The 17,593-nt window shown below is 39.0% G+C and overlaps 2 protein-coding genes across 4 annotated transcripts; both read left to right on the forward strand.

Moving 5' to 3' along the window:
- The first annotated feature begins 8,113 nt into the window (after positions 1-8,113).
- Positions 8,114-16,863, forward strand: LOC133875055 (uncharacterized). 3 transcript variants are annotated; one of them, XM_062313043.1, is made up of 2 exons: positions 8,114-8,286; positions 14,576-16,863. In XM_062313043.1, the coding sequence occupies exon 2, from the start codon at positions 14,795-14,797 to the stop codon at positions 16,196-16,198; it is 1,404 nt and encodes a 467-aa protein (XP_062169027.1). In that variant the 5' UTR covers positions 8,114-8,286; positions 14,576-14,794; the 3' UTR covers positions 16,199-16,863. The 3 variants fall into 3 exon arrangements, with proteins under 3 accessions (XP_062169027.1, XP_062169028.1, XP_062169026.1); XM_062313044.1 differs by lacking the exon at positions 8,114-8,286 and adding an exon at positions 11,362-11,547; XM_062313042.1 differs by lacking the exons at positions 8,114-8,286; positions 14,576-16,863 and adding exons at positions 11,362-11,547; positions 11,641-13,332.
- On the forward strand, positions 8,185-10,265 carry LOC133875057 (uncharacterized). The gene has a single exon (XM_062313045.1). It carries the CDS (start codon positions 8,346-8,348, stop codon positions 9,720-9,722), a length of 1,377 nt encoding a protein of 458 aa, XP_062169029.1. The 5' UTR covers positions 8,185-8,345; the 3' UTR covers positions 9,723-10,265.
- Positions 16,864-17,593: the final 730 nt, after the last annotated feature.

Genomic DNA, 17,593 nt, shown 5'->3' on the forward strand with positions numbered 1-17,593 from the left:
GTAACTATGTTACCTTTTGGGTGTTTTAATGAAATGATTACATTTTCCCTTCAAAAAACAAAAAAAAAGCCTCGGGTGGATAGAGCTGAATGGGAAATAGGGCACAACAAGAAAGGCAAATTCTTCAAGACAGAAATTAAAAGAATCGGATTTAGGGAAAATATAAGAGCTAGAGATTGGAGGGGATCAAGAAAGTACTAAGAAAAGCACCGAAAAGACAAGAGTGCCTGAACTTTCTGAAGAGGAAAAGGTGCTGTGAGATAGAGAGAGAGAGAGAGAGAGAGAGAGAGAGAGGGATGAAGCTTTGCACTCTTGAATGGGATAGTGAGAAGAAGTGGCCATGGGTAAGGGATGAAGCTTTGTGCTTCAATTTTTTGGGCAGTTTTATGCAAATTAAACGAAGCATTTGATTTGTTTGAGAAAAATAAAGCTTGTTCATTTAGGTGGAAAGAGTAAAGAATGTTTACCTGGGTTGAGATTTGGAGATGGTATGTGATGCTATTGAACTGCTCGAAGCATTTTCTTCATCCTCTTTCTGGTTTTTGTCCCCCCCAAGTACAATCCGAAGGGTCCTTCTTCTTCTTCTTCTTCTTCTTCTTCTTCTTTTTTATTATTATTATTATTATTATTATTATTATTATTATTATTATTATTATTATTATTATTATATAGTTTTTTTTTTTTAAAAAAAAAAAAAACGGAGGTTTGCTTATTTGCCTAAAATTATAGTATCACCTCTGCTCATGAAGTGGCTAGAGCCCGTTAAAATGGTTTCGGCGTTGCTAAACCAACCCCACATTATATGGGGATGAATTGACCACCCCTTTACCAGTTTGAGATAGACGAACAATCTCTTATGGTTGATGGATTGTTCGATTACCATTTCAGTTATTTTTTTAAAATTAAGTTTCAAAGATAATTTAATCACTTATAATAAGAAGAAATTAGGGCATGTAATAATACTATTCCAACTAAGGAAAATCCCTATAAAAGAAGAATAGTTCTATACCCACTTTGTCTCAATTGTGGCTTGGAAGCAAAAACTCTAGACTTAATATGGAGTTGCTCGTCGTCTAAAGATGTTTAAGCTGACCATAATAGCAAGATACAGAAATATTATAGTGATGAAGATGACTTTCTAAGCATTTTTGAGAAGCACATGAAGAGATTAGATGATGAGGACCTAAAGATTGTGGGTACAGTTGCAAGGAAAATATAGCAATGGAGAAATAGTGGATTGTGGAGGTGGCATGTTGTATCCTTCTAGCCTAGTTATTAGTGCAAGAGAATTAGTTGAGGAATTCCAAAAAACTGAACAAAGTTTGAGGAAAAACATTAAAAGCAATTGAGCATATGTGATAACGAGATGGTAAAAGGCCACTGGTGGGAATGACCAAGATAGATTGAAATGTTGCTATTGACAAAAATAAGAAGAACGTGGGAGTGAGGATAATAACCAGAGATCATGAAAGGAAAGTGTTGGCATCGATATATTTCACAAAGTAATATTTATGACCTGTTTGTTGTGGAGATTGCGGCAATTTGGAAGGTGGTGGAATTTAGTAAAGGTTTGGATTTCCAACATATTATAATCGAGGGAGATGCGCTGAAAATAATTCATGCATTGCGGAAAGAATGGTGTTGTTGGAGGCTTGGAGCAAGTAAGGGCATTTAATTGATCATGTAACAATTCTGCCGATGGGCTTTTTTATCCAAACTAGGTCATAATATGGAAAAGGTCCTCCCCTAGGTTTCTCCTTTGTCTTGGAAACTCCTAGGAGTGAGAGTGTGAGTCTCCCGGCGATTTCTCCACGCTTGGGAGTTTTCAGTCACTGTTTCTTGCAGTGTGTTGAGCTACTTTTTGTTGTTTGTCCTAGCTTTTCTCTTATACTCTGGGATGGAAGGCCTTATTGAAAGTATGAGTGAGGGAATGAAGCTTTCAGAAGGTGAAAGGAAAGAGATAACGATCACTGAGTTTGATACTGCAGATCTTCGAGGAAGAAGTGAAAGGTGCTTGTTGGGGAGGTTGATGTCGGATCGTCGTATCCAGAAGGAAGCTTTCAAGACACTAATGTCAAGGCTGTGGAAAACCGTAGAAGCAGTGGCTTTCAAGGAAATACAAGATAACTTATGACTGTTAGAGTTTTCTAACAGGGCAGACAAACGGCGAGTTCTAGAGGGCCGACCTTGGCTCTTTGATCGCAGCTTGTTGGTCCTAAAGGAGATTGATGAAGATATACCACCCTCGCATATGGACTTTTCAAAAGCGCTCTTTTGGGTACAGGTACATGATATGCCTCTCACGTGCATGAATCGGGAGGTAGGGCTTCGTATAGGCTGATCCATTGGAACTGTGGAGGATATAGATGTTACTGGAGATGGTGTGGGATGGGGTAGATGTTTGAGAATAAGGGTTTCTGTTGATATTACAAAACCACTTGAAAGGGGTCGGGCAATTGTCCTGAATGGTAAATCCATATGGGTCTCGCTCAAATATGAAAAACTCCCGCAGTTTTGTTATCACTGTGGGAGGATCTACCATGCGGATAAAGCTTGTCCGAGTAAGCCCAGCTTCCGTATCAATGAGGATGTTTCGGCTAAGTCTTGGGGGGTTTGGCTCCGGGCGGATGATTTGCGTTTCAGGAAGGAAGGATCATCGACAGTCCGACAGTCAGATCATAATCCAGGGAAGCAGGTGCTGGCTGAACAGGAATCAGGGGCTTTGGAAGGTATTACTCTGGGACATTCTCCGGCTGATTCCAAGGCTTACTGGAACACAAATACTATGGATGCTATAGGGGGCGATAGAATTCCAGGAGGTTTTTTCGTGAAGCAGTTTGGGGGCGAGAGATGCCGGGAAGCCCCAGCTGGAATAGTTCCGGACGGACCAACTGGAAATATGGTTGTACTGTGTACGTCCGATTTCATGGAGAGTGATGAGAATATGGGCGGGACAATTGGCATTAATGAGAAAGATTCAGTGGGGGATTTGGAAGGAGAAAATGCGGCTGACAGTAGGAAAGGTGAAGAAAATCAGAGAGAGAAGTTATTGACCAGAAATGATACAGAGGCTAATAACCAGAATGATACGGAAATCCGTGGGGCGCTAAAAGAGTCTGTTTGTATTGGGCCAAGTGTTGAAGATAGTTTCGATAGGAAGGGAGCCACGTTGATGAATAAAATGATGATAAAAGATGACCATGTGGCAAGAAAGATGATACGTAATACCAATGTGGCAGTGAATAGTCATGGGTCCCAACATGAGGTGTCGTCTGTCCAGGTAACTTGTACAGAACATGGAATTTGTTCCACGGTATCAGCCTCTCCTAGTCCTAAACACGAACATAACGTTGACCATGAGAATCCTCAGGCGTCAACAGAGGAGATCTCGAAGATCCCGAGTAAGGCTCGAAAGTGGAAGAGAAAGACTAGGGATATTATAAGTGTCAACACTGGTGAAACTGAACGAAAGAGGAAGGCTGAAGATGTGGAGTGGATTCATTCAGAGAATCAGGAGCATCATCCTAAAAAGAGCCATTCTGGAGGTGAGATACTGTTCCATGTTGAAAAGGTGGTGGCTGATTCTCAGCCCCGCCTGTCGCCATGAGTCTTTTATGTTGGAACTGTCGGGGGCTTGGGAACCCCCGAACAGTTCGAGTTCTTCACCAATTGGTGAAAGAGAAGAAACCCAACGTCGTTTTCCTTATTGAAACTCTGAGTAAATGTAAAACTATGGAGAAAATTAGATGTAAACTGGGCTTTGAAGGGCTTTTTGTGGTCAACCCGATTGGCAAAAGTGGGGGCTTAACACTATTATGGAAGGAAAACTCTTTTCTGGAGATCTTTAATTAGTCCCGTTAGCATATAAATGCTATTATACGGAATGAAGATGGAAGCCCAGGATGGAAATTTACTGGTTTCTATGGATTTCCCTATACTGCTAGACGATGGGAATCATGGGAATTATTGAGATTCCTCAAGTCCTTTCAGCCTTCAGCCTGGTTGTGTGCAGGGGACTTTAACGAGATTCTTGATCAAGCGGAGAAACAGGGTGCAGCATTAAGACGTATCTCTCAGGTTAACCAGTTCAGAAGGGCGTTAGAAGATTGTGACCTAAGTGACCTAGGCTTCTTTGGGCCTCGATACACTTGGTGCAATATTAAGAGAGATGTTAACTTTACACAGGAAAGGCTTGACAGAGCGGTTGCCAATATGGAATGGTGTTCCAGATTCAATTACGTGAGGGTTCAAGTTTTGGAAGCTATCTCTTCGGACCACAATCCGATCCTTATTTTGTACATGACGTGCCCTATGAGACTGGGCCTTCTCGTCGGGCTTTCAAGTTTGAAGCCAAATGGCAGCTAGATCCTGAATGCCATGACATCTCTAAAGTAGCCTAGGAGCAGGAGGTTTTGGAGTCTAATCAGTTGAAGGAAATCTAGGCCCGTCTTTCAGCTTGCCAAAGAGATCTTTCACGTTGGAGTAAAGCAAAATTTGGAAGAGATGCAGAAATCCTGAAACAGAAAAGTAGGAGACTTCTTGAATTGCAAGGAAACAACAGCCCGAACCAAATTGAGGATATCAAGCAGATCCAAAAGGATATTGATGATATACTAGAAATGGAGGATATCAAATGGAAACAGAGAGCTAAACAGAATTGGTATTGCCAAGGAGACAGAAATACTAAGTTTTTCTATGCTTGGGCAAATCATAGAAGAAAGATAAATTCTATCCGGTCTATCACCGATGAACATGGAAGAACGTGGAGGCGACAAAAGGAGATAGGTAGAGCTTTTGCTGATTACTTTGGAGATATTTTCACTTCTAATTGTGTTGCTAATTTTTCCCAATGCTTGGAAAATATGGAGCCTCGACTTTCAGAAGAGATGAATTCATCTTTGTTGAGGCCTTTTACGATGGAAGAGGTGGGCATGGCACTTTCCCAGATGCATCCATTGAAATCACCAGGTCCGGATGGTTTTTCTGCGGGTTTCTTTCAAAAGGCTTGGTGTTTTGTGGGTAAGAAGGTGTCGAAGGCAGTTCTGTCCTTTCTTAATGGAGGTCCCTTTGATGCGTCCATAAATGCTACTAACATATGTCCTATTCCAAAGATCCCATCTCCGGAATCTGTCAAGGATTATCGGCCTATAAGTCTGTGTAATATGGTTTATAAATTGATCTCCAAAGTGCTTGCTAATAGATTGAAGCTTGTTTTGCCGCAGGTTATTTCTCCGGAGCAAAGTGCGTTTATTCCGGCCGATTGATAACTGATAATATTATTGTAGCTTTTGAAACTCTCCATACCATGGCAACCCGTCTAAAGGGTAGAAAAGGGTTTATGGCTCTTAAGCTCGATATGAGCAAGGCGTATGACCGTTTGGAGTGGGGGTTTTTGGAGGCTATGATGAGGAAGCTCGGATTTGCTGAGAGATGGGTTCAACTGATCATGACCTGTGTTCGAACAGTTTCATATGCTGTTCTCATTAATGGTCATCCCCATGGTCATATTGTACCCTCCAGAGGTATCCGTCTAGGAGACCCCCTTTCCCCCTACCTATTTATTATGTGTGCCGAAGCCTTAAGTAGGATGCTGAACCACGCTGCAGGGTTGGGGAAGATTTATGGAGTTCCCATTCGCAGGGGTGGGACGAGAATTAATCATCTCTTTTTTGCTGATGATAGCATTCTGTTTGGGAGGGCTAACTTAGATGAATGGAGGCAAATGAAGGATATTTTGGATGTCTATGAGAGGGCTTCTGGACAGAAAGTAAATTTGGAAAAGACTTCTATTTTTTTCAGCAAAAACACAAAGGAGGAGGAGAGGATCCCCATTTTGCAGGAAACAGGGCTGAACCCTACCCAGCGTTATGAATCCTATTTGGGGTTACCGGCTCTTGTTGGTAGATCCAGAATCTCTACTTTCAATTACATCAAGAGTCGTATTTGGAATCGAATGAATGGGTGGAAAGAAAAATTTCTATCCCACGCGGGTAAGGAGTTTCTAATCAAAGCGGTCCTTCAATCCATCCCAACCTATACTATGAGCGTATTTAGGCTTCCTATTTCCCTTTTCCGGATATAAATATGCTCATGAGTAAATTCTGGTGGGGGCATATGGATAATTTTGATCGGATGGTTTGGATGGCGTGGAAAGGTTTAGGGAGGAGCAAGAATTTAGGGGGTTTGGGATTCCGGGATCTGGAGAGCTTTAATTCAGCCCTTCTTGCCAAACAAGGGTGGCGCTTAATCCAGAATCCAGGCTCTCTAGTTGCTCGGGTGCTTAAGGAAAAGTATTTTCCTGAGAAATCCTTTTTGGAGGCTTCCCTGGGCTCTAGACCTTCTTATATTTGGCGAAGTTTTTGGATGGCTAAACCCCTCCTACAGGAAGGTCTAATCTGGAAGGTGGGAGATGGTACTAACATCAACATCTGGGGAGATCGCTGGATCTTTTCTCCACATTCCAATTCTATTCAGTCTCCAGTTCGGATCTTAAATAGTGATGCAAAAGTTGCTGAAATTATTGACCAGGACAGTAGGTAGTGGAACATACCGCTTATTGAGCAAATCTTCCCAGCCGATTTGTTGAGAAAATTTGTAGCTTGGCTATCAGTCCGAGCGTTGTGCAAGATAGGCAGATTTGGGCGTATTCGGCCAATGGCTTATTCACTGTTAGAAGTGCTTACTATCTGGAGCTGGATAGGAAGGCCCGGCAGAATGGTTGCAGCTCTCTTGGCCCTCACCAAAGTCCTATTTGGAAGATAATCTGGAAGTTAAGAGTGCCTCGTGTAATCCATCTTTTTCTATGGAGAGCTTGCAATAATATTCTTCCTACGAAAGAAAATTTACATGGGAGGAAAATTGTCACTGACCCGTTCTGTCCTTTGTGTGGTCGAGAAGTGGAATCTGCTGGACATACTTTATGGAACTGTGATGCGGCTCGTGCTGTCTGGTCCGAAAGCCCCCGAGCTATCCAAAAGTGCGCCATAAATGCAACTGATTTTCTCTGTATATTTAGCCATCTGTGTGAAAGGTTGGAGATTGAGGATCTCGAGTTAGCAGCCATTATTGCCCAGAGATTATGGCTTCGAAGGAACCAATGGGTTTTTGAGAATAAGTTCACGCCCCCCAAGTGTTTGCTGATGGGTGCGATGGAATCCCTTCAGAGATTTAAGGAGGTTCATACCCTCCCTTCAAATCTTTGTGCCCGGGCTCCAGTTTCCATTTCCCCCTGGAATCCTCCCCAGCGCTGATACCGTCAAGGTGAACTGGGACGCTGCCGTTGATAAGCGAAAGATTCTTATGGGGGTGGGTGTCATTGCTCGTAACAATTTTGGGGCAGTAATCGCGGCTCAGTGTGCGGTTCAGAAGTTCATTTTGGACCCGTCGGTTGCCGAAGCGATTGGTGCTAAATTGGGTGCAGAACTTGGCCGTGCTTTGGGTCTCTACTCCATCTTCCTGGAGGGTGATGCGAGCGTGGTGGTTTCGGCTCTTAATCGGGAGGAGGAAGAGTTCAGTAAAATGGGGAGTATTATTGCAGAAACTAGGAAGATTCTTATGGAGTTCCCTATGTGGAAAGTTGGTGCGGTCAGGAGATGCTGTAATAATGCAGCTCACCAACTTGCTAGGCTTGCAGTCAGTCAGAATTTAAACCAAATATGGATGGACTCGTATCCGTCTTGTATTTCTGATATTGTATTGGCTGAGAGGCTTTTGTCTCCTTTTTAATGAGAATACAAGCACCTTTCAAAAAAAAAAAAAACAATTCTGCCGAATGAATTCTAGTCATAGTATATGGACCAAATAAAAAGGGACACAAATGAAGCACCACATGGATGGTTAGCAAATGCAGTTATTTCTCAATTTTTAGATCAAATTTCTCTGTATTTATTTGTGATATTGTACTTATTGGACAAGAAGTATCTTTACAATTTTTTATTGAGAAGCTCAAAAATTCTTTTAAAAAAACAAAAATATGAAGAAATAACATGTGTGTACATGTAATTTATTTACTTATTTCGTCTATTTTAACTCTAATACCACCAACCAATGAATGTATAATTTACAACAAAATGATCGCTAGAGACTTAAAAAAAAAAAAAAAAAAAAAAGAAGAAGAAGAAGAGGAGAGAGCGAGAGAGAGAGAGAGGAGGTAATTAGAGGGTAAATGGTATTTTCACCGTATATACTTCGGATTGTGCTCGGGTGGGACGAAAACCAGGAGGAGGCGGCGGCCAATGCTTCAAGCAGTTCAATAGCGTCACATACCATCTCCAAATCTCAACCCAGGTAACCATTCTTTACTCTTTCCACCAAATGAACAAGCTTATTTTTCTCAAACAAATCAAATGCTTCGTTTAATTTGCATAAAACTGCCCAAACAATTGAAGCACAAAGCTTTATCCCTTACCCATGGCCACTTCTTCTCAACCTCCTCTGTCAAATCCATCGCAGAGCTCCCTAATTCCAAGGACCCACAACTTCTAACAGTTTCCTTCCTCCAAAACTCATGTGGGTTATCCTTGGAACCAGCCATTTCAGCTTCCAAGAAGCTCAAGATTGAGAACACAAAGAATCCCAACTCAGTTCTGGACCTGTTGAGAACTCACGGTTTAACTCAGACCCACATCAGAAACTTAATTAGCAGTCGTCCACGATTGCTATTGGCTGATTTAGACAATACCCTTAAGCCCAACATGGAGTTGTTTGAATCCTTGGGGTTTTCTAGCACTAGCCTCGCCAAAATGCTTATCAAATACCCAACTGTGCTTGAAAGTGATGCATACACTGTGGTTGAGTTCTTTAGAGCACGTGGTTTCAGAGATGAGCAAATATCAACTTTGACCATGAAGCGTCCGGAATTCTATTTATATGATGCGCACAAGATCTTGAAGCCAAAGTTTGAGTTTTTCAAATCTTTGGGCTTGTCGGATCTTGAAATTACAAAGCTTTTATCCACGAAGCCTTCTATTCTAGCAAGGAGCCTCGAAAAGCAAATCATTCCTTGTGTTCAAGAGCTTAGGCGGATTCTTGGCACTGAGGAGAATGTCTTAAAGGCTATAAAGGCAGGCTGCGGCCGCGGGTTAATTGAAGCAAATGTGGAAAAAGTGCTCAAGCCCAACTTGTCGTTGTTGATAAACCATGGTGTGCCCCATTCATTAGCTTTGAAACTGTTGCTTTTAAGATCAAATCCACTGCTCATGTCCACTTATCGGTTTAGTGAGATTGTTAGTGAAGTTATGAAATTGGGTTTTGATCCCAATAATCTGCAATTTGTTATAGCCATCCATTCCATGGCAATGAGTAAGACACTGTGGGAGCGAAAGGTGGAAGCTTTTAAAAGTTTTGGTTTGTCAAAGGATGAGATCTATTCAGCATTTAAAAGGCAGCCATTGTTTATGCTTGTTTCAGAGAAGAAGATCCAGAAATCGATGGGTTTCTTTGTGAACAAAGTAAAGATGAAGCCTTCGCTAATTCCCAAGAATCATTATCTTTTACTGTATAGCTTGGAAAAGAGGATTATTCCGAGGTGTTCAGTTCTGCAACTTTTGATTTCAAAGAGGTTGATCAAGGAAAATACTAACATTTTTCATGCAATCAGAATGAGTGAGAACAAATTCGTGGAGAAGTTAGTGAGCAAGTATCAAAATGAGGTCCCTGATGTTGTTAGAGCGCACCAAGGGAAGATAGAATTTCAAGGTTTCCCCATTGATTTGAAAATGTGAGTATTATGAGATCATCGAATGCTCTGCATGGGCATTGCCCAAAAATCATGCATTCAGTTTGAGTTCATTATGTTGGCAGTGGGCTGTTTTCTTCATCTAAAGCAATAAATTCCAGATGTTTTGCATTAGCTTCATATAGTTTAATGCATCTGCATTACAGTCATACAGTTCAGGAGATGGAAATCCTGGAGTACCCTGATTACTCGGGAGGATGATGTAATTTGCAAAAGTAGTTCAAATGTGAAGGCATTCTAGGATGTTCAAGAATGCGAGGCCTTATGATCATATTTTATCATATGCAACTGTTTGAGATCTGTGAGGAAAAACACTGAAGACATCTTTCTCACTCATCTTATATTTTGGTTTTGGTCTTCCTCACTCACCTTGTCCAAAGTTTATGCATTTGGATCCTGAGATGAGCCGGTTAGTTTAAGCGGAATGTCAAAATTGTCCAAAAAAATATTAAAGGATAACTTTGCCCTTATTTTTATACTAACGGGCTCCTCTCAAGTTGATTTAATCTAAAGAAGATCATTGTCCAAAGTTTATGTGGCCCAAGTGACTCCTAATGGACAAAATAAAAAGACAAAAAAATGTACTTTTGTATGTGTATTTGTTATGATAGTAAGTGTTACATATCGGTTAAGTGCAATTTTAATTATGTGTATATAAGTTATTGAGAACCTTATCCTCACAAGCCAAATTGTAAATGTTAGTCCTATATGAGGTTTGTATCGTTTGACATCAAAATTGCCACAATATCTAGTATCAAATTTGACATTGAGTATGAGATTGAATGGATTAAGAGTTTGTGGTAGAGTTCTATTGGGAGTGACTTATAAGGTAGATTTAAATGTCTTGGCTTTATGTACAAGCATAATGTTAATTTTAAATATTGATAAATGAATAGTCGCCATAAAAATTATTACTATTGGGACAATGTTGATAGAGTGGGTTATTGTGGACATCGACTGCAAATCATAGTAATATGTTACGATTTTAAGTGTCATACATGAGTCAAGTGCAATATTAACCATGTGTAAAAAATTTAGTATTGTGGCGTGGGCATGTTTGGGTACTGTTTTATTTTTGATTATTTTTTAAAAAAAAAGTTTTGTTTTTCAAATTTAAATTTTACTCAGATTTTATTCGACCCGTTTTTAATCCAAAAAAAAAAATTAAAAAATTAATTTAATTTTTTTAAAAAAATCACGGTGGCCGACAGCTGCTTGAGCCACCCTTATTAGCTCAAGGGTGGTTCTAAAATCTACCCCAATTTTTTTTAGTTTTTTATTTTTACAATTTTAGATTTAATTTAAATTTTTTCATTTTTAGTTTTACTTTTTAAATTATTCAATTCAATTCACATTTCCAAACTTTTTCTTTTTACTAAAAAAAAAAACTTTATTTTTCAATTTTGTTTCAAATTCTCTCCGGAGAAATAATAGGCAGGGGACACTCATCCGTCCCCTGTCCTACATATAATAATAAAATAATATATTATATAAATAAAAAGTGAAAATCAAAAAGAATAAATGAAAAAAAATATATAATATATTATTTTATTATTATATGTAGGACAGGGGACGGATGAGTGTCCCCTGCCTATCATTTTCCTTCTTTCCGAGTTCTTGTTCTTGTTCTTTTGTATAGAGTAGGAGTCGCGCTTCGGGAAAATACTGTTGGGCATGAGAGTTGTGTGTTAGCGATGGAAACCGACTTGCCTTCGGATTATGCTTGGGTGGGACAAAAACCAGAAAGAGGATGAAGAAAATGCTTCGAGCAGTTCAATAGCATCACATACCATCTCCAAGTCTCAACCCAGGTAAACATTCCTCACTCTTTCGACCTAAATGAACTAGCTTTATTTTTCTCAAACAAATCAAATGCTTCGTTTAATTTGCATAAAACTGCCCAGACAATTGAAGCACAAAGTTTCATCCCTTACCCATGGCCACTTCTTCTCAACCTCCTCTGCCAAACCCATCGCAGAACTCCCTAATTCCAAGGACCCACAATCTCTGACAGTCTCCTTCCTCCAAAACTCATGCGGGTTGTCCTTGGAATCAGCCATTTCAGCTTCCCAGAAGCTCAACATTGACAACCCAAAGAACCCCAACTCAGTTCTGGACCTGTTGAGCACTCACGGTTTGACTCAGACCCACATCAGAAATCTAATTAGCAGTCGTCCATTATTGCTTTTGGCTGATTTAGAGAATACCCTTAAGCCCAACATGGAGTTGTTTGAATCCTTGGGGTTCTCTGGCACTAGCCTTGCTAAAATGCTTAGCAGAGACCAACGTGTGCTTGAAAGTGATGCATACACTGTGGTTGAGTTCTTTAGAGCACGTGGTTTCAGAGATGAGCAAATATCAACTTTGACCATGAAGCGTCCACTATTGTATTTACTCAATGCACACAAGATCTTTAAGCCAAAGTTGGATTTTTTCAAATCTTTGGGTTTGTCGGATCTTGAAATTGCAAAGCTTTTATCCACGGCGCCTTATATTCTAGAAAGAAGCCTCGAAAACCAAATCATTCCTTGTGTCCAAGAGCTTAGGCGGATTCTTGGCAATGATGAGAATGTCTTAAAGGCTATAAAGGCATGCTGCTCTATGGTTGGATTTAATGTGGAAGTAGTACAGCCCAACATATCGATGTTGATAAGCCATGGTGTACCCGAGTCATTAGTTTTGAAAATGTTCTTGATTCAGCCAAAGTTTCTACTTGTGAGGACTTATCGGTTTAGTGAGATTGTTAGTGACGTAATGAAATTGGGTTTTGATCCCAATAGTCTGCTATTTGTTTGGGCCATCCGTGTGATGGCAGTAATGAGTAAGACACTGTGGGAGCAAAAGGTGGAAGCTTATAAAAAATTTGGTTTGTCAAAGGATGAGATCTATTCAGCATTCAAAAGGCAGCCCTTGTTTATGACTGTTTCAGAGAAGAAGATCCAGAAATCGATGGGTTTCTTTGTGAACAAAGTGAAGATGAAGCCTTCGCTAATTCCCAAGAATCATTATCTTCTACTGTATAGCTTGGAGAAGAGGATTATTCCGAGGTGTTCAGTTCTGCAACTTTTGATTTCAAAGAGGTTGATCAAGGAAGATACTAGCATTTTTCGTGCAATCAGAATGAGCGAGAACAAATTCATGGAGAAGTTAGTGAGCAAGTATCAAAATGAGGTCCCTGATGTTGTTAGAGCGCACCAAGGGAAGATAGAATTTCAAGGGTTCCACATTGATTTGAAAATGTGAGTATTATGAGATCATCGAATGCTCTGGGCATTGCCCGAAAATCATGCGTTCAGTTTGAGTTCATTATGTTGGCAGTGGGCTATTTTCTTCATCTGAGGAAAGCAATAAATTCCAGATGTTTTGCATTAGCTTCATATAGTTTAATCCATCTGCATTACAGTCATACAGTTCAGGAGATGGAAATCCTGGAGTACTCCTCTGATTACTCGGGAGGATGATGTAATTTGCAAAAGTAGTTCAAATATGAAGGCATTCTAGGATGTTCAAGAGTGCGAGGCCTTATGATCAGATTTTGTCATATGCAACTGTTTGAGATATGTGAGGAAAAGCACTGAAGACATCTTTCTCACTCATCTTATATTTTGGTTTTGGTCTTTCTCACTCACCTTGTCCAAAGTTTATGCATTTGGATCCGGAGAGGAGCCAAGTAGTTTAAGTGGAATGGCAAATTTGTCCAAAAAAAAATATAAAAGAACAACTTTGCCTTTATTTTTATAATAATGGGCTCATCTCAAGTTCATTTAATTTAAAAAAGATCCTTGTCCAAAGTTTATGTGGCCCAAGTAACTCTTAATGGACAAAATAAAAAGACAAAAAAAAAAAAAAAATTGTACTTTTGTACATGTATTTGTTATGATAGTAAGTGTTGTATATCGGTTAAGTACAATTTTAATTATGTGTATATAAATTCTTGATAACCTTATGCTCACAAGCCAAATTGCTAGTGTTAGTTCTATATGAGGTTTGTATTATTTGACATCATAATCGCCACAATGTTTAGTATCAAATTTGATATTCAGTATGAGATTGAATGGATTGAGACTTTGTGGTAGAGTTCTATAGGGAGCGACTAATAAGGTAGATTAAAATAAAATTTTTTTGTTTTATGTACAAGCATAATGTTAATTTTTAAATACTGATAAATGAGTGGAGTCGCATAAAAAAATGATTACTATTAAGTCAGTATTGATAGAGTGGGTTATTGTGGACATCGACTACAAAGCGTAGTAATATATTACGATCCTAAGTGTCATACATGGGTTAAGTACAATCTGAACCATGTGTAAAAACTTCAGTATTATGGGCATGTTTGGGTACCATATTTTTATTTTATTTTATTAAAAAAACATGTTTCGATTTTTAAGTATAAATTCTTTTCGAGTTTTATCCAACCCGTTTTTAATCCAATTCGAAAAAAAAAAAAAAAATTTTAAAAATTTAATTTTTTTTTCAAAAAAATAAAACTAGGGGTGGCTCGGCCACTCCGAAACTAATGAGAGTGGCCGAGCCCACCCCGAGTGACTTTTTACAGCCACCCCGTCTAACTCAGTCATCCCCAAACAGCTACTTTGAGCCACCCTTATTACTTTAAGGGGTGGTTGGAAAATCTACCCCAAATTTTTTTAGTTTTTTATTTTTACAATTTTAGATTTAATTTAATTTTTTTTCATTTTTCATTTTATTTTTTTAATTATATTCAATTCAATTCACATTTCCAAACTTTTTTTTTTTTACTTAAAAAAAAAAAAAAAAAAACTTATTTTTTCAATTTTGTTTCAAATTCTTTCCGAGTTCTTGTTCTTTTGTGTAGTATAGAGTAGGAGTCGCGCTTCGGGAAAATACGGTTGGGTGCCATGAGAGTTGTGTGTTAGCGATGGAATAGGCGAATAGGCGAAGCCTACTTGCCTTCGGATTATGCTTGGGTGGGACAAAAACCAGAAACAGGATGAAGAAAATGCTTCGAGCAGTTCAATAGCATCATATACCATCTCCAAATCTCAACCCAGGTAAACATTCTTCACTCTTTCCGCCTAAATGAACAAGCTTTATTTTTCTCAAACAAATCAAATGCTTCGTTTAATTTGCATAAAACTGCCCAGACAATTGAAGCACAAAGTTTCATCCCTTACCCATGGCCACTTCTTCTCAACCTCCTCTGCCAAACCCATCGCAGAACTCCCTAATTCCAAGGACCCACAATCTCTAACAGTCTCCTTCCTCCAAAACTCATGTGGGTTGTCCTTGGAATCAGCCATTTCAGCTTCCCAGAAGCTCAACATTGACAACCCAAAGAACCCCAACTCAGTTCTGGACCTGTTGAGAACTCACGGTTTGACTCAGACCCACATCAGAAATTTAATTAGCAGTCGTCCACTATTGCTTTTGGCTGATTTAGAGAATATCCTTAAGCCCAACATGGAGTTGTTTGAATCCTTGGGTTTTTCTTGCGCTAGCCTTGGGAAAATGCTTAGCAGAGACCCACGTGTGCTTGAAAGTGATGCATACACTGTTGTTGAGTTCTTTAGAGCTCATGGTTTCAGTGATGACCAAATATCAACTTTGACCATGAAGCGTCCACTATTGTATTTATTCAATGCACACAAGACCTTTAAGCCAAAGTTGGAGTTTTTCAAATCTTTGGGTTTGTCGGATCTTGAAATTGCAAAGATTTTATCCACGCAGCCTCCTATTCTAGCAAGGAGCCTCGAAAAGCAAATCATTCCTTGTGTTCAAGAGCTTAGGCGGATTCTTGGCACTGAGGAGAATGTCTTAAAGGCTATAAAGGCAGGCTACGGGTTAATTGAAGCAAATGTGGAAAAAGTGCTCAAGCCCAACTTGTCGATGTTGATAAGCCATGGTGTGCCCCATTCATTAGCTTTGAAACTGTTCTTTTTAAGACCAAATCCACTGCTCATGTCGACTTATCGGTTTAGTGAGATTGTTAGTGAAGTTATGAAATTCGGTTTTGATCCCAATAACCTGCAATTTGTTTTGGCCATCCGTTCCATGGCAATGAGTAAGACACTGTGGAAGCGAAAGGTGGAAGCTTATAGAGGTTTTGGTTTGTCAAAGGATGAGATCTATTCAGCATTCATAAGGCATCCACTGTTCATGGCTGTGTCAGAGAAGAAGATCAAGATATCGATGGGTTTCTTTGTGAACAAACTGAAGATGAAGCCTTTGCTGATTTCCAAGAATCCTAATCTTCTATTGCTTAGCTTGGAGAAAAGGATTATTCCGAGGTGTTCAGTTTTGCAACTTTTGATGTCAAAGGGGTTGATTAAGGCAGATACTAGCCTTGTTTATGTGTGGAGAATGACTGAGAAATATTTTGTGGAGAAGTTAGTGTGCAAGTATAAGAGTGATGTTCCTGATGTTGTTAGAGCACACCAAGGCAAGATAGAATTTCAAGGGTTCTCCATTGATTTGAAAATGTGAGTCATCTTGAGATCATGAAATGCTTTGAGTATCGCCAAAAGATTAAGAGTTCAGTTTCAGTTCATTATTTTGGCAGTCAGCGGTTTATCTTTATCTAAGGAATGCGATGATGACATAAATTCCAGGTTCTGCAATGGCTTCATTTAGTTTAATCCATCTGAATTGTTCGCCATAGTTCAGCAGTAGAAACTTGTCAAAGTTGAATTGAACCTTTTAATGTATATAACTCCTGACATTACAGGTTAAGAGAAGTAAACCCTGGCATGCTCTGATACACTGGAGGATGATGTTATCTGTTAAGTGTCAAGGCATTTTAGGATGTTCAGGTGTGTGAGGCCTTATGTTCAGATTTCACTCTGAAACCATGAATTTTGAGCATTATTTCTATTCTTTCTAAGTGACCTTAAAATTTTTTTGTTTCTTTTGTGCTATATGCATATCTTCTTCTTTTTCTTTTTTCCTGACTTGCAACGACTGATGAATACCTATGTCCTTGTTGGTTTAAAATCTAATCTTTCTATCATCCTTTTGTTTGCTGTTATAATGAGATTTAGTGAACTTGTATTTGGTGGTTATCATATTGTACTTTTTTCTGTTTAACTAGTATTTCTTCAGAATTGTACTAATCCCATTGCTTTATATATGTGAAGTCTAAATTTGAGAAATGGAACTTGTTAAAGACACTCAGCTTGTCAGTTTGAATAAGTTTAATAATAATAAGAGTTTGATCTCTGGATAAGGACTTGATTACAAGGGTTAATCAAAGCGAAGCCAGAGAAAGTAAAGAAAGTAAAGATATAAAAGCGTACCACAATGACACAATGTTTTCCATGCTATGATTTCAGCAAAGTGCATTTTTCATTTGGGTACGTTTTATTATAGTTTGATGATGAAATTTTCATCCAATCATGCACTGGGACTAGTTTACTTGCTTTGTGAGCCTTTGACTCATCTTTCTATCTGTAAATGTTTTCTACAGAGAAAAGATAAGCATGTAACTTATCTTGGGTATTCAATTTATCAAGTACTGCTACTCAAAGAGCCATAGCCTTTTTGTTTCATGCTATTCTACTTATGGGAGGGTAGGATCAAATGTTGCCCTAAGCATTTTAACCAAAAAATTAGCTCCCAGGGCCATCCCCCCTCTCCAAAAAAGATCTTCTCTTGCGTGATAAAGATTACGATCAAGAGAAAGTACTAGTCACAAACTCACACGTGCGTTATTACTTTAAATACTCAATTCAGTATTTTTTTAAAAAAAAAAATTCAAAGATAATTTAATCACTTATAATAAGAAGAAATTAGTGCATGTAATAATATTATTCCAACGAAGGAAAATCCCTATAAAAGAATAATAGTTCCATACCCACTTTGTCTCAATTGTGGCTTGGAAGC

Source organism: Alnus glutinosa, chromosome 8, assembly GCF_958979055.1.
Source record: "Alnus glutinosa chromosome 8, dhAlnGlut1.1, whole genome shotgun sequence".
NCBI lineage: Eukaryota > Viridiplantae > Streptophyta > Magnoliopsida > Fagales > Betulaceae > Alnus > Alnus glutinosa.